Genomic DNA, 27953 nt, shown 5'->3' on the forward strand with positions numbered 1-27953 from the left:
TCACACCGCATCCCACCCCGGGGGGCAGTCACACCGCATCCCACCCCGGAGGAAGTCACACCGCATCCCACCCCGGGGGGCAGTCACACCGCATCCCACCCCGGGGGCAGTCACACCGCATCCCACCCCGGGGGCAGTCACACCGCATCCCACCCCGGGGGCAGTCACACCGCATCCCACCCCGGGGGCAGTCACACCGCATCCCACCCCGGAGGAAGTCACACCGCATCCCACCCCGGGGGGCAGTCACACCGCATCCCACCCCGGAGGAAGTCACACCGCATCCCACCCCGGGGGGCAGTCACACCGCATCCCACCCCGGAGGAAGTCACACCGCATCCCACCCCGGGGGGCAGTCACACCGCATCCCACCCCTGGGGCAGTCACACCCCATCCCACCCCGGTGGCAGTCACACCGCATCCCAATCTGGGGGGCAGTCACACCGCATCCCACCCCGAGGGCAGTCACACCGCATCCCACCCCAGAGGAAGTCACACCGCATCCCACCCCGGGGGCAGTCACACCGCATCCCACCCCTGGGGCAGTCACACCACATCCCACCCCAGTGGCAGTCACACCGCATCCCAACCCGGTGGCAGTCACACCGCATCCCAACCTGGGGGGCAGTCACACCGCATCCCACCCCGGGGGCAGTCACACCGCATCCCACCCCGGGGGCAGTCACACCGCATCCCACCCCGGAGGAAGTCACACCGCATCCCACCCCGGGGGGCAGTCACACCGCATCCCACCCCTGGGGCAGTCACACCACATCCCACCCCGGTGGCAGTCACACCGCATCCCAACCTGGGGGGCAGTCACACCGCATCCCACCCCGAGGGCAGTCACACCGCATCCCACCCCAGAGGAAGTCACACCGCATCCCACCCCGGGGGCAGTCACACCGCATCCCACCCCTGGGGCAGTCACACCGCATCCCACCCCAGAGGAAGTCACACCGCATCCCACCCCAGAGGAAGTCACACCGCATCCCACCCCGGGGGCAGTCACACCGCATCCCACCCCTGGGGCAGTCACACCGCATCCCACCCCAGAGGAAGTCACACCGCATCCCACCCCAGAGGAAGTCACACCGCATCCCACCCCAGAGGAAGTCACACCGCATCCCACCCCAGAGGAAGTCACAACTCATCCCACCCCGGGGGCAGTCACACCGCATCCCACCCCGGAGGAAGTCACACCGCATCCCACCCCGGGGGGGCAGTCACACCGCATCCCACCCCGGGGGGGGCAGTCACACCGCATCCCACCCCTGGGGCAGTCACACCACATCCCACCCCGGTGGCAGTCACACTGCATCGCACCCTGGGGGCAGTCACACCGCATCCCACCCCGAGGGCAGTCACACCGCATCCCACCCCGGAGGAAGTCACACCGCATCCCACCCCGGAGGAAGTCACACAGCATCCCACCCAGTGTGGGCAGTCGCACCGCATCCTCACCCCGTGGGCAGTAACACTGCATCCCACCCCATGTGGGCAGTCACACTGCATCCTCACCCCGTGGACAGTCACACTGCATCCCACCCCGTGTGGGCAGTCGCACCGCATCCTCACCCCGTGGACAGTCACACTGCATCCTCACCCCGTGGACAGTCACACCGCATCCCACCCCGTGTGGGCAGTCACACTGCATCCTCACCCTGTGGACAGTTACACTGCATCCCACCCTGTGGACAGTCACACTGCATCCTCACCCCGTGGACAGTCACACTGCATCCTCACCCTGTGGACAGTTACACTGCATCCCACCCCGTGTGGGTAGTCGCACCGCATCCCACCCCTGCTCCACCAAACGCTTTTTCTAAAGTTTTATACCAGATACTAACAAAAACTCATTGATGAATTGAGACTAAAGGACATTTGTGCCTTTTTTTGCGTTCTTTTTGGTGTTTTTCGTTCGCACATTTCCCTCCTTATAATTTGTGGATTATTTTAAGTCCATCTTATGTGTGCATCGCTTTGGGAAGGTTTTAGGAGTTCAAGATGTTTCAAGCTGATTAACAAATCACGTTTATAAAAGTTGCAATTTTTGGGAACAAATATATTCCAATCTCTTTCTACTACAAATATTGCAACATTTGCACAAAGTTAGACTTTTTGGGGCTAAAACCTTGCAAAAAAAGAATAAAGACAAAAAATTAGAGATTTTCTATTTTGAGATAAATTAATTGTTTACGTCATGAATTCGTTGCCCAACTTTAGGCCGCGCTCACATGTAGCGTAAATGCTGCTTTTTATCTGCAGGCGTCCACACCACAATAACAATCCTTTCTGATTTTTGACACGTTTTTGCCTGCATTTGATGCATTTTTTATATACAGAAAAGCTTTGATTCTGCAGATGAAACCTTACCTGCTTTTTTGTTACCGGCGTCTTCTTTCTTCAGGGGCCCCATAGACAATGCAGCGCTCAGCAGCGCCTGTACTATAGACTGCACCGTGGCCATGAAATCACATCCACTTCTGCTTGGACAGTTAAACGCTGCAGATTTTATGCACAAAACACGTATTATCTCGCTACATAGGAACATGACCTCAGGATACAAGCACAGAGCAGGACCCCCATAAATAAGTGCCCCCATTAGACAGTATGAGGATGCGCACTACATTCGGTCACACTATCAGTATTTTACATCAGTATTTGTAGCAACAACCAGGAGTGGGTGATAGAGACGCCTCACCACTATTGTATTTATTAGACTTTTCCTCTGAATGTTCCTCACCTGTCAGTGGGGGTCAGCGCAGGCTGTGAGTGGGGGTCAGCGCAGGCAGTGAGTGGGGGTCAGCGCAGGCAGTAGGTGGGGGTCAGCGCAGGCTGTGAGTGGAGGTCAGCGCAGGCGGTCAGTGCAGGCAGTCAGTGGAGGGCCGCGCAGGCAGTCAGTGCAGGCAGTCAGTGGGGGTCAGCGCAGGCAGTGAGTGGGGGTTAGCGCAGGCTGTGAGTGGAGGTCAGCGCAGGCTGTGAGTGGGGGTCAGCGCAGGCAGTGAGTGGGGGTCAGCGCAGGCGGTCAGTGGAGGGCCGCGCAGGCGGTCAGTGGAGGGCCGCGCAGGGGGTCAGTGGAGGGCCGCGCAGGCGGTCAGTGGAGGGCCGCGCAGGCGGTCAGTGGAGGGCCGCGCAGGCGGTCAGTGGAGGGCCGCGCAGGCGGTCAGTGGAGGGCCGCGCAGGCGGTCAGTGGAGGGCCGCGCAGGCGGTCAGTGGAGGGCCGCGCAGGCGGTCAGTGGAGGGCCGCGCAGGCGGTCAGTGGAGGGCCGCGCAGGCGGTCAGTGGAGGGCCGCGCAGGCGGTCAGTGGAGGGCCGCGCAGGCGGTCAGTGGAGGGCCGCGCAGGCGGTCAGTGGAGGGCCGCGCAGGCGGTCAGTGGAGGGCCGCGCAGGCGGTCAGTGGAGGGCCGCGCAGGCGGTCAGTGGAGGGCCGCGCAGGCGGTCAGTGGAGGGCCGCGCAGGCGGTCAGTGGAGGGCCGCGCAGGCGGTCAGTGGAGGGCCGCGCAGGCGGTCAGTGGAGGGCCGCGCAGGCGGTCAGTGGAGGGCCGCGCAGGCGGTCAGTGGAGGGCCGCGCAGGCGGTCAGTGGAGGCAGGTATTAGGGACGTTGCTGCTTCTCTCGGCCTTTGAAGCTTTGCCTGCTCAGTGGGGGGACGCCGAGCTGGTGACCCCGCTATCACAGAGAACAGAGCGGAGATTTGTCATTGAAGACGCGCACAGAACTTCGCTCGCCGGTACGAGGGGAGCCGCGAGGCAGCGGCACAGTGTGAGCGGCAGACGTGAGCTGTAGCATGTCCCTGCCGCTGACATCAATCACGCGGCCATCGCTCTCACACACCATCCTAATTACAATGACCCCCATGTTGATGTAGAAGGTCATTATAGCGCCCCCCACGGGCCACAATGAGGAGCAGCGTGAAGCCAGGATGACACGGGAAGACGAGAGCGAGGGAAACTTCACATTGAAGAAGTCCCGAGCTGAAAATGTCACATCTACCGCTGGAGAGCGAAGCGGCGACACAGGAACATCCGCCACACGGGCAGCACCGACACCGGGGGAGACGAGTTCTGCGTCTCATGGAGGAGCCTGGGACTCCCGGAGGATGATACCCCCGACTGCATTGTCCCCCCTGTACAGATGGTGGAGGGGGATAGTGCTGTGGGCTGTTATCAGGGGGCGGCCGCGGAAATCTTCACAAGACATTGTGGACAATTGCAGCTTCAGCTTTGTGGGAACAGTTGGGGAAGACCTTATCTGCCCCCATGACTGCGCCCGGTGCACACGATCATTACAGACATGGAGGGGGGACGTGAGCGGCCGCCCGGACCCCCAGCCCCATCCTATAAGGGAGATTGCGAGCCCGGCCTCCCTCCAACATCAGGCTCTGACCCCACAAATGCTCCTCTGGATAAAGGGGCAGAAAGGAAAACTCCACAGACGCCTCCAAAAACCTGAAGAAATCCCAGAAGAGCGAGAGCCGTTATATCTGCAGAGCACGACTCCATAATAATGTCTACGGAGGACAGAGAAGCCCCCGAAGCTGGATGTGGGGGGCACATACTTTTCTACATATAGCATAGATAAATGGGGCAACTCAAGTGTCATTATTATTCTGTACCCCGAGTGTCAGTGTCATTCTCAAGTAGTCCACATATCAGTGTCAGCATCCCGTCCCCCGAGTGTCAGCATCCCGTCCCCCGAGTGTCAGCATCCCGTCCCCCGAGTGTCAGCATTCCGTCCCCCGAGTGTCAGCATCCCGTCCCCCGAGTGTCAGCATCCCGTCCCCCCGAGTGTCAGCATCCCGTCCCCCGAGTGTCAGCATCCCGTCCCCCGAGTGTCAGCATCCCGTCCCCCGAGTGTCAGCATCCTGTCCCCCGAGTGTCAGCACGACATCCCCCGAGTGTCAGCATCCCGTCCCCCGAGTGTCAGCACGACATCCCCCGAGTGTCAGCATCCCGTCCCCCGAGTGTCAGCATCCCGTCCCCCGAGTGTCAGCATCCCGTCCCCCGAGTGTCAGCATTCCGTCCCCCGAGTGTCAGCATCCCGTCCCCCGAGTGTCAGCATCCCGTCCCCCGAGTGTCAGCATCCCGTCCCCCGAGTGTCAGCACGACATCCCCCGAGTGTCAGCATCCCGTCCCCCGAGTGTCAGCATCCCGTCCCCCGAGTGTCAGCATCCCGTCCCCCGAGTGTCAGCACGACATCCCCCGAGTGTCAGCATCCCGTCCCCCGAGTGTCAGCACGACATCCCCCGAGTGTCAGCATCCCGTCCCCCGAGTGTCAGCACGACATCCCCCGAGTGTCAGCATCCCGTCCCCCGAGTGTCAGCATTCCGTCCCCCGAGTGTCAGCATCCCGTCCCCCGAGTGTCAGCATCCCGTCCCCCGAGTGTCAGCATCCCGTCCCCCGAGTGTCAGCATCCCGTCCCCCGAGTGTCAGCATCCCGTCCCCCGAGTGTCAGCATCCCGTCCCCCGAGTGTCAGCATCCCGTCCCCCGAGTGTCAGCACGACGTCCCCCGAGTGTCAGCACGACGTCCCCCGAGTGTCAGCACGACGTCCCCCGAGTGTCAGCATCCCGTCCCCCGAGTGTCAGCATTCCGCCCCCCCGAGTGTCAGCATCCCGTCCCCCGAGTGTCAGCACGACGTCCCCCGAGTGTCAGCATCCCGTCCCCCGAGTGTCAGCCTCCCGTCCCCCGAGTGTCAGCACTACGTCCCACGAGTGTCAGCACGACGTCCCCCGAGTGTCAGCACAACGTCCCCCGAGTGTCAGCATTCCGCCCGCCGAGTGTCAGCATCCCGTCCCCGAGTGTCAGTACGTCGTCCCCCGAGTGTCAGCATCCCGTCCCCCGAGTGTCAGCATTCCGCCCCCCGAGTGTCAGCATCCCGTCCCCCGAGTGTCAGCATCCCGTCCCCCGAGTGTCAGCATTCCGCCCCCCGAGTGTCAGCATCCCGTCCCCCGAGTGTCAGCACGACGTCCCCCCGAGTGTCAGCATCCCGTCCCCCGAGTGTCAGCATCCCGTCCCCCGAGTGTCAGCATCCCGTCCCCCGAGTGTCAGCATCCCGTCCCCCCGAGTGTCAGCATCCCGTCCCCCGAGTGTCAGCATCCCGTCCCCCGAGTGTCAGCATCCCGTCCCCCGAGTGTCAGCATCCCGTCCCCCGAGTGTCAGCATCCCGTCCCCCGAGTGTCAGCATCCCGTCCCCCGAGTGTCAGCATCCCGTCCCCCGAGTGTCAGCATCCCGTCCCCCGAGTGTCAGCATCCCGTCCCCCGAGTGTCAGCATCCCGTCCCCCGAGTGTCAGCATCCCGTCCCCCGAGTGTCAGCATCCCGTCCCCCGAGTGTCAGCATCCCGTCCCCCGAGTGTCAGCATCCCGTCCCCCGAGTGTCAGCATCCCGTCCCCCGAGTGTCAGCATCCCGTCCCCCGAGTGTCAGCATTCCGCCCCCCGAGTGTCAGCATCCCGTCCCCCGAGTGTCAGCACGACGTCCCCCGAGTGTCAGCATCCCGTCCCCCGAGTGTCAGCATCCCGTCCCCCGAGTGTCAGCACTACGTCCCACGAGTGTCAGCACGACGTCCCCCGAGTGTCAGCACGACGTCCCCCGAGTGTCAGCATTCCGCCCGCCGAGTGTCAGCATCCCATCCCCGAGTGTCAGTACGTCGTCCCCCGAGTGTCAGCATCCCGTCCCCCAAGTGTCAGCATCCCGTCCCCCGAGTGTCAGCATCCCGTCCCCCGAGTGTCAGCATCCCGTCCCCCGAGTGTCAGCATCCCGTCCCCCGAGTGTCAGCATCCCGTCCCCCGAGTGTCAGCATCCCGTCCCCCGAGTGTCAGCATCCCGTCCCCGAGTGTCAGTATCCCGTCCCCCGAGTGTCAGTATGACGTCCCCCGAGTGTCAGTATGACGTCCCCCGAGTGTCAGAATCCCGTCCCCCGAGTGTCAGTATGACGTCCCCCGAGTGTCAGAATCCCGTCCCCCGAGTGTCAGTATGACGTCCCCCGAGTGTCAGCATCCCGTCCGAGTGTCAGTATCCCGTCCCCCGAGTGTCAGCATCCCGTCCCCGAGTGTCAGTATCCCGTCCCCCGAGTGTCAGTATGACGTCCCCCGAGTGTCAGTATGACGTCCCCCGAGTGTCAGAATCCTGTCCCCCGAGTGTCAGCATCCCGTCTCCCGAGTGTCAGTACGCCGTCCCCCGAGTGTCAGTATCCCGTCCCCGAGTGTCAGCATCCCGTCCCCCGAGTGTCAGTATCCCGTCCCCGAGTGTCAGAATCCCGTCCCCAGAGTGTCAGTACGCCGTCCCCCGAGTGTCAGTACGCCGTCCCCCGAGTGTCAGCGCCTTTATCCCGTATCCCGACCAATAAAGGGAAAGGTGTCTCGATACTTGTGGGACGTTTTTCCTGCGCTTGCTCCATGCAGGAATAATCAGCGGCGCCTGTGGCTGCTGCTCTCCAGACGAATGATATCTGAATACGGGGGGATTTGAGCGGCACTTGATAACGTGTCACACTGCAGTTATTCCCGCTGCTGCGACCTCGCTTTATGACGGGGGACCCTTCAGTCATGTGGCGGGGTGCACTTAACAATAACATAATAACACTCATTAATATTATTTTTTTAGCCACTTAACACAGAAAACAGAGCGAGTCGCTGCCTCAATGTGGCGAAATAAAGTGTGAGCGGAATAATGGAGGGTTTTGTGCGCACACAGCGGAGGGAGCACGGTTTATTGAGCGCACATTTCCACAAATTCCAGATCCGACTTAACCTCGCATTGTCGCAGACCCTCAGTGAATAACTACCACTTTTCTCGGAGGCAGACGGATTCTACTCCCAGCGGACGCTCCGGAGAAAAGAGCCTTTGTCTAGGACTTGTGAAATCCCCACTTGTAGGAGAGACTCCCCCGATCCCGACATCTGGACTCTCGGAAACCCAGAAACGTCTCAGGACGAAGAGGAGACCGGAGAAAGACAGAGCGCAACAATGTATCAGAAACAAACTGATGGACACTTTATGGATTCTGACCCGGGTACCAGAAGGCGCTCTATTGTTCTCTGTTATCAGCCATTTAAGACCGTTATTACAAGAACGGGGCCCTGATTCATCATCCCACTTTTCTTTGAAGAGATTTTTTATTTTTCGTGGCTGTAGTATTTGCGCCATTTTTTTAAGATGTCTTTTTTTTTTTTTTCTCAACAACTTTTCCTACTTCTTGGCACATCTCCCTGCAGTCCCGACCTGGAGAAAGTTACACATTTTTACAGGATTTGTGACTTTTACTACTCAATAGTCACAAATATAAAAGACCACAAAAAATATGATTTTTAATTTTACCCCAAATTCATAAGCCGCAAGGGACTGAAAGCCACCAGGGACAGAGAGACGCCAGGGACAGAGAGACGCCAGGGACAGAAAGACGCCAGGGACAGAAAGACGCCAGGGACAGAAAGACGCCAGGGACAGAGAGACGCCAGGGACAGAGAGACGCCAGGGACAGAGAGACGCCAGGGACAGAGACGCCAGGGACAGAGAGACGCCAGGGACAGAGACGCCAGGGACAGAGAGACGCCAGGGACTGAAAGCAGCCAGGGACAGAGAGACGCCAGGGACAGAAAGACGCCAGGGACAGAGAGACGCCAGGGACAGAGAGACGCCAGGGACAGAGAGACGCCAGGGACAGAGAGACGCCAGGGACAGAGAGACGCCAGGGACAGAGAGACGCCAGGGACAGAGAGACGCCAGGGACAGAGACGCCAGGGACAGAGAGACGCCAGGGACTGAAAGCAGCCAGGGACAGAGAGACGCCAGGGACAGAAAGCCGCCAGGGACAGAAAGACGCCAGGGACAGAAAGCCGCCAGGGACAGAGAGACGCCAGGGACAGAGAGACGCCAGGGACAGAGAGACGCCAGGGACAGAAAGCCGCCAGGGACAGAGAGACGCCAGGGACAGAGAGACGCCAGGGACAGAGAGACGCCAGGGACAGAGAGACGCCAGGGACAGAGAGACGCCAGGGACAGAGAGACGCCAGGGACAGAAAGACGCCAGGGACAGAAAGACGCCAGGGACAGAGAGACGCCAGGGACAGAGAGACGCCAGGGACAGAAAGACGCCAGGGACAGAGAGACGCCAGGGACTGAAAGCAGCCAGGGACAGAAAGACGCCAGGGACAGAAAGACGCGAGGGACAGAAAGACGCCAGGGACAGAAAGACGCCAGGGACAGAAAGACGCCAGGGACAGAAAGACGCCAGGGACAGAAAGACGCCAGGGACTGAAAGACGCCAGGGACTGAAAGCTGCCAGGGACAGAAAGACGCCAGGGACAGAACGACGCCAGGGACAGAACGACGCCAGGGACTGAAAGACGCCAGGGACTGAAAGCTGCCAGGGACAGAAAGACGCCAGGGACAGAAAGCAGCCAGGGACTGAAAGCAGCCAGGGACTGAAAGCAGCCAGGGACTGAAAGCCGCCAGGGACTGAAAGCAGCCAGGGACAATAAGCAGCCAGGGACAGAAAGACGCCAAGGACAGAAAGCAGCCAGGGACAGAAAGACGCCAGGGACAGAAAGATGCCAGGGACAGAAAGACACCAGGGACAGAAAGACCCCAGGAACAGAAAGACCCCAGGGACAGAAAGATGCCAGGGACAGAAAGACGCCAGGGACAGAAAGACGCCAGGGACAGAAAGACGCCAGGGACAGAAAGACGCCAGGAACAGAAATATGCCAGGGACACACAGCAGCCAGGGACAGAAAGACGCCAGGGACTGACAGCAGCCAGGGATTGAAAGCAGCCAGGGACAGAAAGACGCCAGGGACAGAAAGACCCCAGGGACAGAAAGACCCCAGGGACAGAAAGACGCCAGGGACAGAAAGACGCCAGGGACAGAAAGACGCCAGGGACAGAAAGACGCCAGGGACACACAGCAGCCAGGGACAGAAAGCCACCAGGGACTGACAGCAGCCAGGGACAGAAAGGCGCCAGGGACAGAAAGACGCCAGGGACAGAAAGACGCCAGGGACAGAAAGACGCCAGGGACAGAAAGCCACCAGGGACTGACAGCAGCCAGGGACAGAAAGACGCCAGGGACAGAAAGACGTCAGGGACAGAAAGCCACCAGGGACTGACAGCAGCCAGGGATTGAAAGCAGCCAGGGACAGAAAGCCACCAGGGACTGACAGCAGCCAGGGATTGAAAGCAGCCAGGGACAGAAAGACGCCAGGGACAGAAAGACGCCAGGGACAGAAAGACGCCAGGAACAGAAAGACGCCAGGGACACACAGCAGCCAGGGACAAAAAGACGCCAGGAACAGAAATACGCCAGGAACAGAAAGCAGCCAGGGACTGAAAGCCACCAGGGACAGAAAGACGCCAAGGACTGAAAGCCGCCAGGGACACAAAGCTGCCAGGGACAGGGTGCACTTCTATCAGGAGTTACACCATAATGTGTGGAGGAAATTGTAGTCCCTGTCATACAGTCCCCTTTCCTCTGCCTGTTATGGCTGATAACAGGGAGAACAGATGTCAGTCCCAGCAGATGGAGAGCAGCGGTGATCACTGTGGGAGAACCACACTCTAGGATAATTGGGGGCCGCTGGTCACAGGGGCATCACCTCGTGGTCACAGGGGCATCACCTCGTGGTCACAGGGGCATCACCTCGTCCAGGATGCGGCTGCTCGGAGTCCGCACCATGTAGGACAATGTCAGGCTTCTTCACGCCAAACCTCAAGTGGTGACAGATTTACCGAGCGCCAGACACCAGAAGAGACGCATCGGCCCCGATCCAACCGCAGGACCGGACCCCGACACTGATGGCTCCCTGCAGTGTCGCACACTCGTATAATTATTATACATATAATACAGGGATGATGGATTTGTAGCAATGCTCCAGGCGCTGCCCATGAGCTTACAATCTAGATGTGATGCAGATATATTAGGAACGTAATATTAGGAATGACAGCATTGCTGTCAGTCTTTACTGTCATTCTGCCATTCTATTCATGAATTAGATACATCCAGATGAACAGAGCAGGAAAATGTGAATCCCAGTCACAGGTTATTAGAGGACAAGGATACAATCACCTAATCTGCCCCATCTGTAGCAGGGATAGATGGCGTCCGTGTTCCTTTAAGTACAATCTGCTTTTTACAGACGGCAGCGCGAGATGTCAGCCCGGCGCGTTTACACCGCAAGACGGAGGGATAAAGAATGCATTAAGCAACTGAAATCAATAAATAACTTTATAGGAATTCCTTCCATTTACCACCTATGGCTCCTAATGCTGCACACATGCGGGACGTGACGCAGCCGCAGCCCCGTGTAATTCAATCCACCGCATTCACACACTTGTAAAATCTGCGGATTAAGAATGTGCCAAAACCAGAGCCGGCTCCTGTGCCGAAAACCAGCGCTGTGGTGGGGCAGGGGTTAAGGGGTACGACAACGACGACTACATGACCACAAAACTTAATAAATCATATCTGGTAATGACCCCAAATTATCACGTCACCCCGAATACAGAGAGAACGTACCCCGGAGAGCGGGGAAACGACAATGCGTAGATCTACTGAACCAGATGGGAGAATGGAAAGACCCCCACACCTACGTATCTACATGTCCGGCTCCTATATATATATATATATCCATCTATGTATCTACATGTCCATCTCCTATATATATATGTGTATATATGTATCCATCTACTAATCTACATGTCCGGCTCCTATATATATATATATATGTATCCATCTATGTATCCACATGTCCGGCTCCTATATATATATATACACACCATCTACTAATCTACATGTCCATCTCCTATATATATATGTGTATATATGTATCCATCTACTAATCTACATGTCCGGCTCCTATATATATATATATATATGTATCCATCTATGTATCCACATGTCCGGCTCCTATATATATATATATATACACACCATCTACTAATCTACATGTCCGGCTCCTATATATACCGTATATGTATATATATATCCATCTACTAACCTACATGTCCGGCATATATATATATATATATATATATATATATATATATATATATATATATATATATATATATATATATATATATATATATATATATATATATATACACACACACACACACACAGTGGGGCAAAAAAGTATTTAGTCAGTCAGCAATAGTGCAAGTTCCACCACTTAAAAAGATGAGAGGCGTCTGTAATTTACATCATAGGTAGACCTCAACTATGGGAGACAAACTGAGAAAAAAAATCCAGAAAATCACATTGTCTGTTTTTTTATCATTTTATTTGCATATTATAGTGGAAAATAAGTATTTGGTCAGAAACAAACAATCAAGATTTCTGGCTCTCACAGACCTGTAACTTCTTCTTTAAGAGTCTCCTCTTTCCTCCACTCATTACCTGTAGTAATGGCACCTGTTTAAACTTGTTATCAGTATAAAAAGACACCTGTGCACACCCTCAAACAGTCTGACTCCAAACTCCACTATGGTGAAGACCAAAGAGCTGTCAAAGGACACCAGAAACAAAATTGTAGCCCTGCACCAGGCTGGGAAGACTGAATCTGCAATAGCCAACCAGCTTGGAGTGAAGAAATCAACAGTGGGAGCAATAATTAGAAAATGGAAGACATACAAGACCACTGATAATCTCCCTCGATCTGGGGCTCCACGCAAAATCCCACCCCGTGGGGTCAGAATGATCACAAGAACGGTGAGCAAAAATCCCAGAACCACGCGGGGGGACCTAGTGAATGAACTGCAGAGAGCTGGGACCAATGTAACAAGACCTACCATAAGTAACACACTACGCCACCATGGACTCAGATCCTGCAGTGCCAGACATGTCCCACTGCTTAAGCCAGTACATGTCCGGGCCCGTCTGAAGTTTGCTAGAGAGCATTTGGATGATCCAGAGGAGTTTTGGGAGAATGTCCTATGGTCTGATGAAACCAAACTGGAACTGTTTGGTAGAAACACAACTTGTCGTGTTTGGAGGAAAAAGAATACTGAGTTGCATCCATCAAACACCATACCTACTGTAAAGCATGGTGGTGGAAACATCATGCTTTGGGGCTGTTTCTCTGCAAAGGGGCCAGGACAACTGATCCGGGTACATGAAAGAATGAATGGGGCCATGTATCGTGAGATTTTGAGTGCAAACCTCCTTCCATCAGCAAGGGCATTGAAGATGAAACGTGGCTGGGTCTTTCAACATGACAATGATCCAAAGCACACCACCAGGGCAACGAAGGAGTGGCTTCGTAAGAAGCATTTCAAGGTCCTGGAGTGGCCTAGCCAGTCTCCAGATCTCAACCCTATAGAAAACCTTTGGAGGGAGTTGAAAGTCCGTGTTGCCAAGCGAAAAGCCAAAAACATCACTGCTCTAGAGGAGATCTGCATGGAGGAATGGGCCAACATACCAACAACAGTGTGTGGCAACCTTGTGAAGACTTACAGAAAACGTTTGACCTCTGTCATTGCCAACAAAGGATATATTACAAAGTATTGAGATGAAATTTTGTTTCTGACCAAATACTTATTTTCCACCAGAATATGCAAATAAAATGTTAAAAAAACAGACAATGTGATTTTCTGGATTTTTTTTTTCTTAGTTTGTCTCCCATAGTTGAGGTCTACCTATGATGAAAATTACAGACGCCTCTCATCTTTTTAAGTGGTGGAACTTGCACTATTGCTGACTGACTAAATACTATTTTGCCCCACTGTATATGTATCCATCTACTAATCTACATGTCCGGCTCCTATATATATGTATGCAGCATCAATAGTAAAAATAGGTCATGTTAAAAATAATAATAAAAAAAAAAAAAACCTGCTATACTCACCCTCCACCGCCTTTCTCGCTCCTCTCCACGCTCCCAGCACTGCTCCATTGCAAGCGGCAGCTTCTGGTCCCAGGGCTGGTGTGCGACAAGGACCTGCCATGACGTCATCATAGGTCCTGCTCCACCAGCCCTGGGACGGGGCCGCAAGCTGCCACTGGCAATGGAGCGGTCCCAGGAGTGTGGAGAGGAGCGCGAAAAGCGGCGGAGGGTGAGTATAGCACGACTTCAAGGGGCTATAGGTGAGTATATGTTTATTTATTTTTTTTAAGTCTCTATACCACGTGGCTCTGTGCTGTATACTCCGTGGCTGTGCAATATATTACGTGCCTCTGCTATATACTATGTGGCTGGGCAATATACTCCGTGGCTGTGCAATATATTACGTGCCTCTGCTATATACTATGTGGCTGGGCAATATACTACGTGGCTGTGCAATATACTACGTGGCTGGGCAATATACTACGTGGCTGGGCAATATACTCCGTGGCTGGGCAATATATTACGTGCCTCTGCTATATACTATGTGGCTGGGCAATATACTACGTGGCTGGGCAATATACTACGTGGCTGGGCAATATACTACGTGACTGGGCAATATACTACATGGCTGGGCAATATACTACGTGACTGGGCAATATACTACGTGGCTGTGCAATATACTACGTGGCTGGGCAATATACTACGTGGCTGGGCAATATACTACGTGGCTGGGCAATATACTACGTGACTGGGCAATATACTCCGTGGCTGGGCAATATACTACGTGGCTGGGCAATATACTACGTGACTGGGCTATATACTACGTGACTGGGCAATATACTACGTGACTGGGCAATATACTACGTGACTGGGCAATATACTCCGTGGCTGGGCAATATACTCCATGGCTGGGCAATATACTCCGTGGCTGTGCAATATACTACGTGACTGGGCAATATACTACGTGGGCTGGGCAATATACTACGTGACTGGGCAATATACTACGTGGCTGGCCAATATACTATGTGGTTGGGCAATATACAACATGACTGGGCAATATACTACGTGACTGTGCAATATACTACGTGGCTGGGCAATATACTACGTGGCTGGGCAATATACTACGTGACTGGACAATATACTACGTGACTGGGCAATATACTACGTGGTTGGGCAATATACTACGTGGTTGGGCAATATACTATGTGGTTGGGCAATATACTACGTGACTGGGCAATATACTACGTGGCTGGGCAATATACTACGTGGCTGGGCAATATACTACGTGGCTGGGCAATATACTACGTGGCTGGGCAATATACTATGTGGTTGGGCAATATACTATGTGACTGGGCAATATACTACGTAACTGGGCAATATACTACGTGACTGGGCAATATACTATGTGGCTGGGCAATATACTCCGTGGACATGCATATTCTAGAATACCCGATGCGTTAGAATCGGGCCACCATCTAGTATATATATATATACTTATATGTCTCTAATTGTGACACTTATTTACCACATTTACAGTTACAAAATTATTAAAAATAAAAAAACAAAAACATCCATCAAGTTCACTAAGGGGCGTGAGGACGTGATGTAGGAGATTGGGGGGATAAGGGGGATATGGGGGGATATGGGGGGATAAAGGAGGGATATGGGGGGATATGGGGGGATAAGTGGGGATAAGGGGGATATGGGGAAACTCTACAACATTTCCTCTCTCTTGTTTAGCGATTTAGGGAATGAAGGGAAAAAAAGTCTCAGAAAGCAGAAACAAATCTCCTTCTCTTCATCGCTACTTACAATCGTCTGTAAACAGCTTGGAAACACAGAAATGAGCAAATGAGCCGTTACAGTTCCACGAAATCTGATGATTAGAAGATCAAGGTCCAGTAGAATATCTCATGAATATGATAACGATTTGGACTTTTCAGATTTTTTATTTTGTAACTTTCTGTTTTTATTCCAGGATCTCACAGACATGTTAGAGGAATTTCTCTGGGAGAAAAAAAAAATCTAAATAAATTTGTGTATTTGAGAATGACCGAAGTCAGGAGAAGAAGGATGAACATACGCGGATCCTCAGAGAGGGGCCCCTGGTGGAATTTACAAAGCTTTTCAGTTCATATACAGAATGAAGAACAGGAGACGATTCTGAAGACGATACGTATGGACACATTGGACGATGAGTGGCTGCATCTTATGGGGGATCTCGCTGACCGCAGTACAGAAGATTATGATTAACACTGCAGGACGATGGGACCCGTCCCAGCTCTGCGTTATTGCATTAAGTCACTATTTACAACTACTCGTCTCCTTTACATGGAAACCTTATAGCAAAGGCTGTATATATAAAGACCATTATAAGCCAAAGGCACAAAGACAGCTAATGGCGATGTACCATAGCAAGTAACATAAGCCTATAGAAACAAATGGACTAAGAGCTGAAGCGTTAACATAGAGTAGAACAATTATTAAATCATAAAATGGCATATGAAATATTAAAAGGCTCCAAACACCTTGTGAGTCCGGACAATACATAGAGTAAAGTAAATGATACAAAACACTACTGAAAACAAACCAAGTAAATACCAGAAAATGTCCGGTGAAAGCAAAGCGTCTCCGTCCAGGAGTCAGAGACCTGAATAACCGGACAAAAAGGAGACTTTACAAGACCAATGTCGTCCCATCCATGCCAGACTCATTGTTATGTCATTTAATAAAAGGTTCATATCTAGTTTTATAATTTGGCTCTTTGTCCATTGGTCTCTACAGGTTTATATTCCTTTATTATCTAATTATAATACAACTCCCTGATGCTGTTACTATGTATCAGGTCATTTTAGTGGCGGAGCGTTATCATGATGTTACTATTATTCTGATACATATTTCTGCTCGTTGTAACAGATCCTGCATATTCCTGGAAGACAGAATAAAGTCACGGTGTTTTGGGGCAGCTGTCTGCTCAGGTCAGCGCCTGCAGCGGCCCCCCAGCACAGGAACGTGGCTGAGCTGTAGGGGGCCACAGCGGATTACCAGGTCAGGGATCTATGGAAATAGTGTAACCTCAGGAAACCCCCGAGGTCTCGCCCGTATATCCCATAGCTGCAATGTCACCAGCAAATGCAACAACGTTACGTGCGGTTACAAAATGTTACATTGTTACTTAGGTTCATCTTTATACATCCTTAAGTGTCTGATCCGGAGGAAGCAGAATCCGCTGTCTCTCCGCTACTAAGGGCGACATGAATTATAGCCCCCAGGATAAGGTCCCACCATCAGCTTAGTAGTGGGTGGGATTTTTAGAAATCTCCTGACCACTGATATTTTTTTTTTTTTGCAGTGTAAACTGACCTGCGGTGCGTTTCTGAAGTCCGCAACTTGTCATTTTCTCTTACGGGCACATAGATATTTATGTTCGGATTTTTCCCATAGGGTTTGTTCACACGTTGCATTTTTGCTGCAGAAAAAAAAACGCAAGAGTTTTACAAACACCAGAAAAGTGAATGAGATTTCTCAACTTTCAGGTACAGGCTGCATTTTTTTTTTTCCGGGAAGATTTTTAACTCTTAAAGCATTTTTTTTCCTGCTGCATTTTCAGTGTTTTTGCAGTTCTTTTTATGCATTCAAATTACATAAAAAATGCACGTAAAAGTGCAAAAGAAAAAGTGCTCATTTCACGCAGCAGTTTTCCTGCCAAAACTCTGGTTTTTGCAGCAGAAAATCTAAAAGTGAGCCCATATCTATAGAAATGCTGCAGGGGCAGAAAAAAAAAACGCAGGTAAAAAGTGCACAGGCTGCCGTGGAAACGCATTAAAAATGCATAAAACCCACACAACTGTATGACTGACGGGAAGCATCAAACAGGTAAAACGTGACAGGAAACACTGCAGGTCAGCAAATATAAGGTTATGTTCAATTGCTGCGTTTTTGCTGCGTTTTTATGCCAAGTTTAAGCTGCTAACAAAAAGCCGTTTTTGCTGCGTTTTTGCTGCCTTTTTCTCAGGGTACAATGTGTCGCTTGTGCAAGCTGAAAACGTTTAGTGCATAAAAAAATCTGATTCAAGTTCATTAGGTTTTGACTCCAAAAAAGCAGCAAAACCTGATACCTGTGTTTATGCACTAACCCCAATGGGTGAAAAACCCTGAAAAAACGCTGAAAAGTGACAAAAACAGTCAGGAGAAAAAAACAATGTGTAGGCATGAGATTTCTGAAATCTCATAGACTTTGCTGGTGCTGTGAAATGCAGCTGAAAATTTGCATTATAAAATGCTGCAAAAAAAAAACTGCAAAAACGCAACGTGTGAACATAGCCTAACAGAAAATCTGCAACATAAAAACTGACCAAATCCTCATCATGGTTCAGTTATCCGAAGAGAAGATTCTGGCTCTAGGACAAATGCTGCCATGGCCTCAGTCATCGCTATAATCAAGGATTCCGTAGTATCACTGCTCTTACTGTAAAGAACACCTTCATATTGTGAAGCCTTCAGCACCAGGAATGCCGCCGAGCCCTCTGCATAGTTCATTGTATCGGCAGCACATGTAATTATACCTGTAAGTAACATCCCATCTAAAGCGTCAGCACATCACACACCGGAAGCTGTCGGACACCTGAGAACCTGCACAGATACATTATATCATATCGATAATCTACATGTGACGGTGTGAAGTGGCAGAAGAAAATCAGAACCGATCTCTAAATACACAAAGAATAAGCTTCTTCATTCTTAAGAACAGGCGGCTGAGAAAAAGTAACAATACTGAGCGGCGAAACAAACGAAAACCTGTTCATGAAGCGCAAAATACAAATCACAAAACAACGATCAGTGATGTGACGGGGTCCAACTCCGGGATCCCTCAATCAACAGAGCGAGAGGTGGGTGAACAGTCCAAGAACCTTTATTACATGCAAACCGGAAGGTCCATAAAATAATCCACCACAGAGGATAAAATAGTCCAGGAACACGGATACATTCCAGGAACACGGATACATTCCAGGAACACGGATACAGTCCAGGAACACAGATACATTCTAGGAACATGGATACAGTCCAGGAACAGGGATACAGTCTAGGAACGCAGATACAGTGCAGGAACACGGATACAGTCAAGGAACACGGATACAGTCAAGGAACACAGATACAGTCCAGGAACACGGATACAGTGCAGGAACACGGATACAGTCAAGGAACACGGATACAGTCAAGGAACACGGATACAGTCAAGGAACACGGATACAGTCAAGGAACACGGATACAGTCAAGGAACACGGATACAGTCTAGGAACAGGAATACAGTCCAGGAACACGGATACATTCCAGGAACACGGATACATTCCAGGAACACGGATACAGTCCAGGAACACGGATACAGTCCAGGAACACGGATACAGTCCAGGAACACGGATACAGTCCAGGAACACGGATACAGTCCAGGAACACGGATACAGTCCAGGAACACGGATACAGTCCAGGAACACGGATACATTCTAGGAACACGGATACATTCTAGAAACACGGATACATTCTAGAAACACGATACAGTCCAGGAACACAAATACAGTCCAGGAACACGGATACAGTCCAGGAACACAGATACAGTCCAGGAACACAGATACAGTCCAGGAACACAGATACAGTCCAGGAACACAGATACAGTCCAGGAACACAGATACAGTCAAGGAACACGGATACAGTCCAGGAACACGGATACAGTGCAGGAACACGGATACAGTCAAGGAACACGGATACAGTCAAGGAACACGGATACAGTCAAGGAACACGGATACAGTCAAGGAACACAGATACAGTCTAGGAACAGGAATACAGTCCAGGAACACGGATACATTCCAGGAACACGGATACATTCCAGGAACACGGATACAGTCCAGAAACACGGATACAGTCCAGGAACACGGATACAGTCCAGGAACACGGATACAGTCCAGGAACACGGATACATTCTAGGAACACAATACAGTCCAGAAACACGGATACAGTCCAGGAACACGGATACAGTCCAGGAACACGGATACATTCTAGGAACACAGATACATTCTAGAAACACGATACATTCCAGGAACACGGATACATTCTAGGAACACAATACAGTCCAGAAACACGGATACAGTCCAGGAACACGGATACAGTCCAGGAACACGGATACAGTCCAGGAACACGGATACAGTCCAGGAACACGGATACAGTCCAGGAACACGGATACATTCTAGGAACACGGATACATTCTAGAAACACGATACAGTCCAGGAACACAAATACAGTCCAGGAACACGGATACAGTCCAGGAACACAGATACAGTCCAGGAACACAGATACAGTCCAGGAACACAGATACAGTCCAGGAACACAGATACAGTCCAGGAACACAGATACAGTCCAGGAACACAGATACATTCCAGGAACACGGATACAGTCCAGGAACACAAATACAGTCCAGGAACACGGATACAGTCCAGGAACACAGATACAGTCCAGGAACACGGATACATTCCAGGAACACGGATACATTCTAGGAACACGGATATATTCTAGAAACACGATACAGTCCAGGAACACAAATACAGTCCAGGAACACGGATACAGTTCAGGAACACGGATACAGTCCAGGAACACGGATACATTCTAGGAACACGGATACAGTCCAGGAACACGGATACATTCTAGGAACACGGATACATTCTAGGAACACGGATACATTCTAGGAACACGATACAGTCCAGAAACAAGGATACAGTCCAGGAACACGGATACAGTCTAGGAACAGGGATACAGTCCAGGAACACGATACAGTCCAGGAACACGGATACAGTCTAGGAACAGGGATACAGTCTAGGAACAGGGATACAGTCTAGGAACACGATACAGTCCAGGAACAAATAAATGCCCTGAAAGATTAGAGTCACAATTCTCCACTTAGAGAGCAATATGGCTCCAGATACTTCTCCGTATAGGCTCCTCCAGCAGTACTATCCAGGGTAATCAGGGTTTCTCCAAGTCTCTCTCAGGTGCTGGCCTTGGCATCAGCATCTCACAAAGGATCTATCTTACTGGTCTCATGTCCTCCTCAGGCCCCCTCCTTATATTCAGGGTTAAGGTACCGTCACACATAACGATTTCTTTAACGATATTGTTGCTTTTTGTGACGTAGCAACGATCTCGCTAACGATCTCGTTATGTGTGACAGCGACCAACGATCAGGCTCCTGCTGGGAGATCGTTGGTCGCTGGGAATGATCAGGACCTTTTTTTTGGTCGTTGATCACCCGCTGTCATCGCTGAATCGGCGTGTATGATGCTGATCCAGCGATGTGCTCACTGGTAGCCAGGGTAAATATCGGGTTACTAAGTGCAGGGCCGCGCTTAGTAACCCGATATTTACCCTGGTTACCATTGTAAAAGTAAAAAAAAAAAAACACTACATACTCACATTCCGGTGTCTGTCACGTCCCTCGCCTTCAGCTTCCCTGCACTGACTATGAGTGCCGGCCGTAATGCACAGTGGTGACGTCACCACTGTGCTCTGCTTTACGGCCGGCGTTGACACAGTCAGTGCGGGAAGCTGACGGCGGGGGACGTGACAGACACCGGAATGTAAGTATGTAGTGTTTCTTTTTTTTTTACATTTACAATGGTAACCAGGGTAAATATCGGGTTACTAAGCGCGGCCCTGCGCTTAGTAACCCGATGTTTACCCTGGTTACCCGGGGACTTCGGCATCGTTGGTCGCTGGAGAGCTGTCTGTGTGACCACACAACGACTTACCAACGATCATGGCCAGGTCGTATCGCTGGTCGTGATCGTTGGTAAATCGTTTAGTGTAACGGTACCTTTAGACACACAGGTTAGATTTTTTTCAAGGTTTTCAAGGTGCATCAGAGATCAAGACACTACAGGGGGGTGATGTGTGGCATTTGGAGAGCAGAGGGGTCATGAATGGACTCAGGAAAAGTCAACAAGGGTTCATGAAGAGGCATGGGCACATTCAGGCTGAAGATGGTAACTGAGCTAATTTAATTATCGAACCTTTGTAAGAAAAAAACTCTAGACCAGACGAGGAATACACAGAATGATACAGAGCAATAAGACAACACTCCTAAAACCAGTAACAATATGACCATAGACAGAAAGATACCACACACCATATCAAAGCATCACAACGTCTCCACCTTTTAATAAGTGAGCACGCCACGAGGTCTACACAGACCTCTGTCCACCTCACTTTAGTCCACATTGCTCATTTGCGGTTGATAATTCCCTGTAGAGCGGTACGGTCGGTCGGGGTTGTGGCCTGTTACAATTGTAAAGTCTCTGACCTAAGTAGAGATGCAATTGTTTTGGGGTCCACACAATGACAAGGCACTCCTCTTAAGAACTGCCCCAATCCCGAAGGTGGATGCATCTGTCTGCACGAGGAACCTGCGCTTTAATGCAGAAAAGGCATCCTCGCAGGCGGTCATCCTACAGTCCTAGTCACAGTCCTAGCCATGTTCTTGTAGGTCCGGTCAGTTACGGGCTTGGTCAAGGTGCTGAAATTAGAAACAAAATTTCTCATGGGCACTTGGCAAGAGATTGCTCTATAAGGAAAGCCAGTAACATCTTCCACAGTGAAGGCTTTTTCTGCTTCCAGCCATCTCCAACATGCCTGGGACATCTTATGGGCATACATCCTAAACGATCCCCCCGTGGTGCATGGGAGGTCTCGGAACCTGGCCCTATGAGTCTGGGGTGATAGCATGGTACTCCAGGGCAGTCCTTTTACAATGTTATAATCCCGGTTCCGCCAGGAGTCAATGGTTCGGTAAACCTCCGCCACGCTCAGGAGTCTCACTAATACACGCATCCAGCCAGAGTGGGGCACCTCCATCACAGCACACTGCTGCTCAAAGTCCTTGAAGAACCCCTCCACGTCTCCGGAAGCCTCATCAAATGGCTTAAAGTCCATCCTGGCGATCCGTACAGGCTCCTCGATCGCTAGATGTACCATCCAAATCACATCACTCACTCTTTTGGGCTCCGTTACTGGGGATAAAAGTCTCCAGCGCTTGTCTGTTAGACATCTGGGAGGAGGTGGTCTGGCACCCACCATAGATCAATTAAGACCTCATTAGTCAGTCCCTGGTAGTTCAGGCCCAGATCTCTATCTCTCTCCTGTAGACTGGTAACGATCCAATTTCTGCATTCACTCCGTTTGTGGTTCTCTAGTGGGTTGGGCTCTGTTGGTCCCACTGCTGCCACCAGTCATCACGGGGTCCTTCTCCGGTATCACACAATCAACAGATCAAGAAATAAGTGAACAGTCCCAAGAACCTTTATTACATGCAAACTGAAAGGTCCATAAAACAATACACCACATAGAGGATAAAATAGTCCAGGAACACGGACACAGTCCAGGAATACGATAAAGTCTAGGAACACGGATACAGTCCAGGAATAAGATACAGTCCAGGAACACGGATACAGTCCAGGAACACGGATACAGTCCAGGAACATGAATACAGTCCAGGAACAAGCATACAGTCCAGGAACACGATACAGTCCAGGAACACGATACAGTCCAGGAACACAGATACAGTCCAGGAACACGATACAGTCTAGGAACACGGATACAGTCCAGGAATGCGGATACAGTCCAGGAATGCGGATACAGTCCAGGAACACAGATACAGTCCAGGAACACAATACAGTCCAGGAACATGGATACAGTCCAGGAATAAGATACAGTCTAGGAACACGGATACAGTCCACGAATACAATACAGTCCAGGAACGGGATAAATGTCCCGAGAGATGAGTCACAAGCCTCCACTTAGAGATCAATATATTTCCAGATACTTCTCCGTATAGGCTCCTCCAGAAGTAGCTTTCAGGGTAATCAGGGTTTCTCCAAGTCTCTCTTGGGTGCTGGCCTTAGCATCAGCATCTCCCAAAGGATCTATGTTACTGGTCTCATATCCCCCTCAAGTCCCATCCTTATATCCAGGGGTCGGCAGACACGGTGGATGGTTTTCAGGCCCCCAGACCTGGTAATAGTCAGAGATCAAGGCACCACAAGGGGGTGATGTGCAGCACTTGGAGAGCTAAAGGGTTGAGTGGACAGTCAGGAAAAGTCAAAGGGGGTCATCAAGAGGCATGGGCACATTCAGGCTGCAGATGGTAACTGAGCTAGTGCAATTATCAGACCTTTGTAAGAACAATACTCTAGACCAGAAGGGGAATACACAGAATGATACAGAGCAACAAAATAACACTCCTAAAACCAGTAACAACATCAACATAGACAGAATGATACCACACACCATATCACACCGTCACACGATGCCCCACACACCATCACACACAGAATGATGCCCCACACACCATATCACACCGTCACACACAGAATGATACCCCACACACCATATCACACCATCACAAGCACTATACATATAATACTCAACATATAATAAATTTCTCAGTACAACACAATACTCCACATATAATATAACGCTCGGTACGATATAATACCCCACATATAATATAACGCTCTGTACGATATAATACTCCACATATAATATAACGCTCTGTACGATATAATACTCCACATATGATATAACGCTCAGTACGATATAATACTCCACATATAATAGAACGCTCGGTACGATATAATACTCCACATATAATAACGCTCGGTACGATATAATACTCCACATATAATATAACGCTCTGTATGATATAATACTCCACATATAATATAACGCTCGGTACGATATAATACCCCACATATAATATAACGCTCTGTACGATATAATACTCCACATATAATATAACGCTCTGTACGATATAATACTCCACATATGATATAACGCTCAGTACGATATAATACTCCACATATAATAGAACGCTCGGTACGATATAATACTCCACATATAATAACGCTCGGTACGATATAATACTCCACATATAATATAACGCTCTGTATGATATAATACTCCACATATAATATAACGCTCGGTACGATATAATACCCCACATATAATATAACGCTCTGTACGATATAATACTCCACATATAATATAACGCTCTGTACGATATAATACTCCACATATAATATAACGCTCTGTACGATATAATACTCCACATATAACGCTCTGTATGATATAATACTCCACATATAATATAACGCTCTGTATGATATAATACTCCACATATAATATAACGCTCTGTACGATATAATACTCCACATATAATATAACGCTCTGTACGATATAATACTCCACATATAACGCTCTGTATGATATAATACTCCACATATAATATGACGCTCTGTACGATATAATACTCCACATATAATATAACGCTCTGTATGATATAATACTCCACATATAATATAACGCTCTGTATGATATAATACTCCACATATAATATAACGCTCTGTACGATATAATACTCCAAATATAATATAACGCTCTATACGATATAATACTCCACATATAATATGACGCTCTGTACGATATAATACTCCACATATAATATAACGCTCTATACGATATAATACTCCACATATAATATAACGCTCTGTATGATATAATACTCCAAATATAATATAACGCTCTGTACGATATAATACTCCAAATATAATATAACGCTCTATACGATATAATACTCCACATATAATATAACGCTCTGTACGATATAATACTCCACATATAATATAACGCTCGGTACGATATAATACTCCACATATAATATAACGCTCGGTACGATATAATACTCCACATATAATATAACACTCTGTACGATATAATACTCCACATATAATATAACGCTCTGTACGATATAATACTCCACATATAATATAATAATATAACGCTCTGTACGATATAATACTCCACATATAATATAACGCTCTGTACGATATAATACTCCACATATAATATAACGCTCTGTATGATATAATACTCCAAATATAATATAACGCTCTGTACGATATAATACTCCAAATATAATATAACGCTCTGTACGATATAATACTCCACATATAATATAACGCTCTATACGATATAATACTCCACATATAATATAACGCTCTGTACGATATAATACTCCACATATAATATAACGCTCTATACGATATAATACTCCACATATAATATAACGCTCTATACGATATAATACTCCACATATAATATAACGCTCGGTACGATATAATACTCCAAATATAATATAACGCTCTGTACGATATAACACTCCACATATAATATAACATAGTAACATAGTAACATAGTAACATAGTTAGTAAGGCCGAAAAAAGACATTTGTCCATCCAGTTCAGCCTATATTCCATCATAATAAATCCCCAGATCTACATCCTTCTACAGAACCTAATAATTATATGATACAATATTGTTCTGCTCCAGGAAGACATCCAGGCCTCTCTTGAACCCCTCGACTGAGTTCGCCATCACCACCTCCTCAGGCAAGCAATTCCAGATTCTCACTGCCCTAACAGTAAAGAATCCTCTTCTATGTTGGTGGAAAAACCTTCTCTCCTCCAGACGCAAAGAATGCCCCCTTGTGCCCGTCACCTTCCTTGGTATAAACAGATCCTCAGCGAGATATTTGTATTGTCCCCTTATATACTTATACATGGTTATTAGATCGCCCCTCAGTCGTCTTTTTTCTAGACTAAATAATCCTAATTTCGCTAATCTATCTGGGTATTGTAGTTCTCCCATCCCCTTTATTAATTTTGTTGCCCTCCTTTGTACTCTCTCTAGTTCCATTATATCCTTCCTGAGCACCGGTGCCCAAAACTGGAGACAGTACTCCATGTGCGGTCTAACTAGGGATTTGTACAGAGGCAGTATAATGCTCTCATCATGTGTATCCAGACCTCTTTTAATGCACCCCATGATCCTGTTTGCCTTGGCAGCTGCTGCCTGGCACTGGCTGCTCCAGGTAAGTTTATCATTAACTAGGATCCCCAAGTCCTTCTCCCTGTCAGATTTACCCAGTGGTTTCCCGTTCAGTGTGTAATGGTGACATTGATTCCCTCTTCCCATGTGTATAACCTTACATTTATCATTGTTAAACCTCATCTGCCACCTTTCAGCCCAAGTTTCCAACTTATCCAGATCCATCTGTAGCAGAATACTATCTTCTCTTGTATTAACTGCTTTACATAGTTTTGTATCATCTGCAAATATCGATATTTTACTGTGTAAACCTTCTACCAGATCATTAATGAATATGTTGAAGAGAACAGGTCCCAATACTGACCCCTGCGGTACCCCACTGGTCACAGCGACCCAGTTAGAGACTATACCATTTATAACCACCCTCTGCTTTCTATCACTAAGCCAGTTACTAACCCATTTACACACATTTTCCCCCAGACCAAGCATTCTCATTTTCATATTTCATATCTATACGATATAATACTCCACATATAATATAACGCTCTGTACGATATAATACTCCACATATAATATAACGCTCGGTACGATATAATACTCCACATATAATATAACGCTCGGTACGATATAATACTCCACATATAATATAACGCTCTGTACGATATAATACTCCACATATAATATAACGCTCGGTACGATATAATACTCCACATATAATATAACGCTCGGTACGATATAATACTCCACATATAATATAACGTTCGGTACGATATAATACTCCACATATAATATAACGCTCTGTACGATATAATACTCCACATATAATATAACGCTCGGTACGATATAATACTCCACATATAATATAACGCTCTGTACGATATAATACTCCACATATAATATAACGCTCGGTACGATATAATACTCCACATATAATATAACGCTCGGTACGATATAATACTCCACATATAATATAACGCTCTGTACGATATAATACTCCACATATAATATAACGCTCTGTACGATATAATACTCCACATATAATATAACGCTCTGTACGATATAATACTCCAAATATAATATAACGCTCTGTACGATATAATACTCCACATATAATATAACGCTCTGTACGATATAATACTCCACATATAATATAACGCTCTGTACGATATAATACTCCACATATAATATAACGCTCTGTACGATATA

At 49.2% G+C, this 27953-nt stretch overlaps 1 protein-coding gene across 5 annotated transcripts in view; it reads right to left on the reverse strand.

Annotated features, from left to right (window-relative positions):
• Positions 1-27953, reverse strand: part of SOX5 (SRY-box transcription factor 5) — a 370162-nt gene that overhangs the window by 315036 nt on the left and 27173 nt on the right. For 2 of the 5 annotated variants that reach the window (XM_069762812.1, XM_069762811.1), the window contains one exon: positions 17187-17292. The exons of the other annotated variants lie outside the window; for them this stretch is intronic. In XM_069762812.1, coding sequence (XP_069618913.1) covers positions 17187-17287 — 101 coding nt within the window. In that variant the 5' untranslated portion in view covers positions 17288-17292. The remainder of the gene's footprint in view (positions 1-17186; positions 17293-27953) is intronic. 5 annotated transcript variants of the gene reach the window in all.

The sequence above is a fragment of the Ranitomeya imitator genome, chromosome 4 (assembly GCF_032444005.1).
Source record: "Ranitomeya imitator isolate aRanImi1 chromosome 4, aRanImi1.pri, whole genome shotgun sequence".
NCBI classification, from domain to species: Eukaryota; Metazoa; Chordata; class Amphibia; order Anura; family Dendrobatidae; genus Ranitomeya; species Ranitomeya imitator.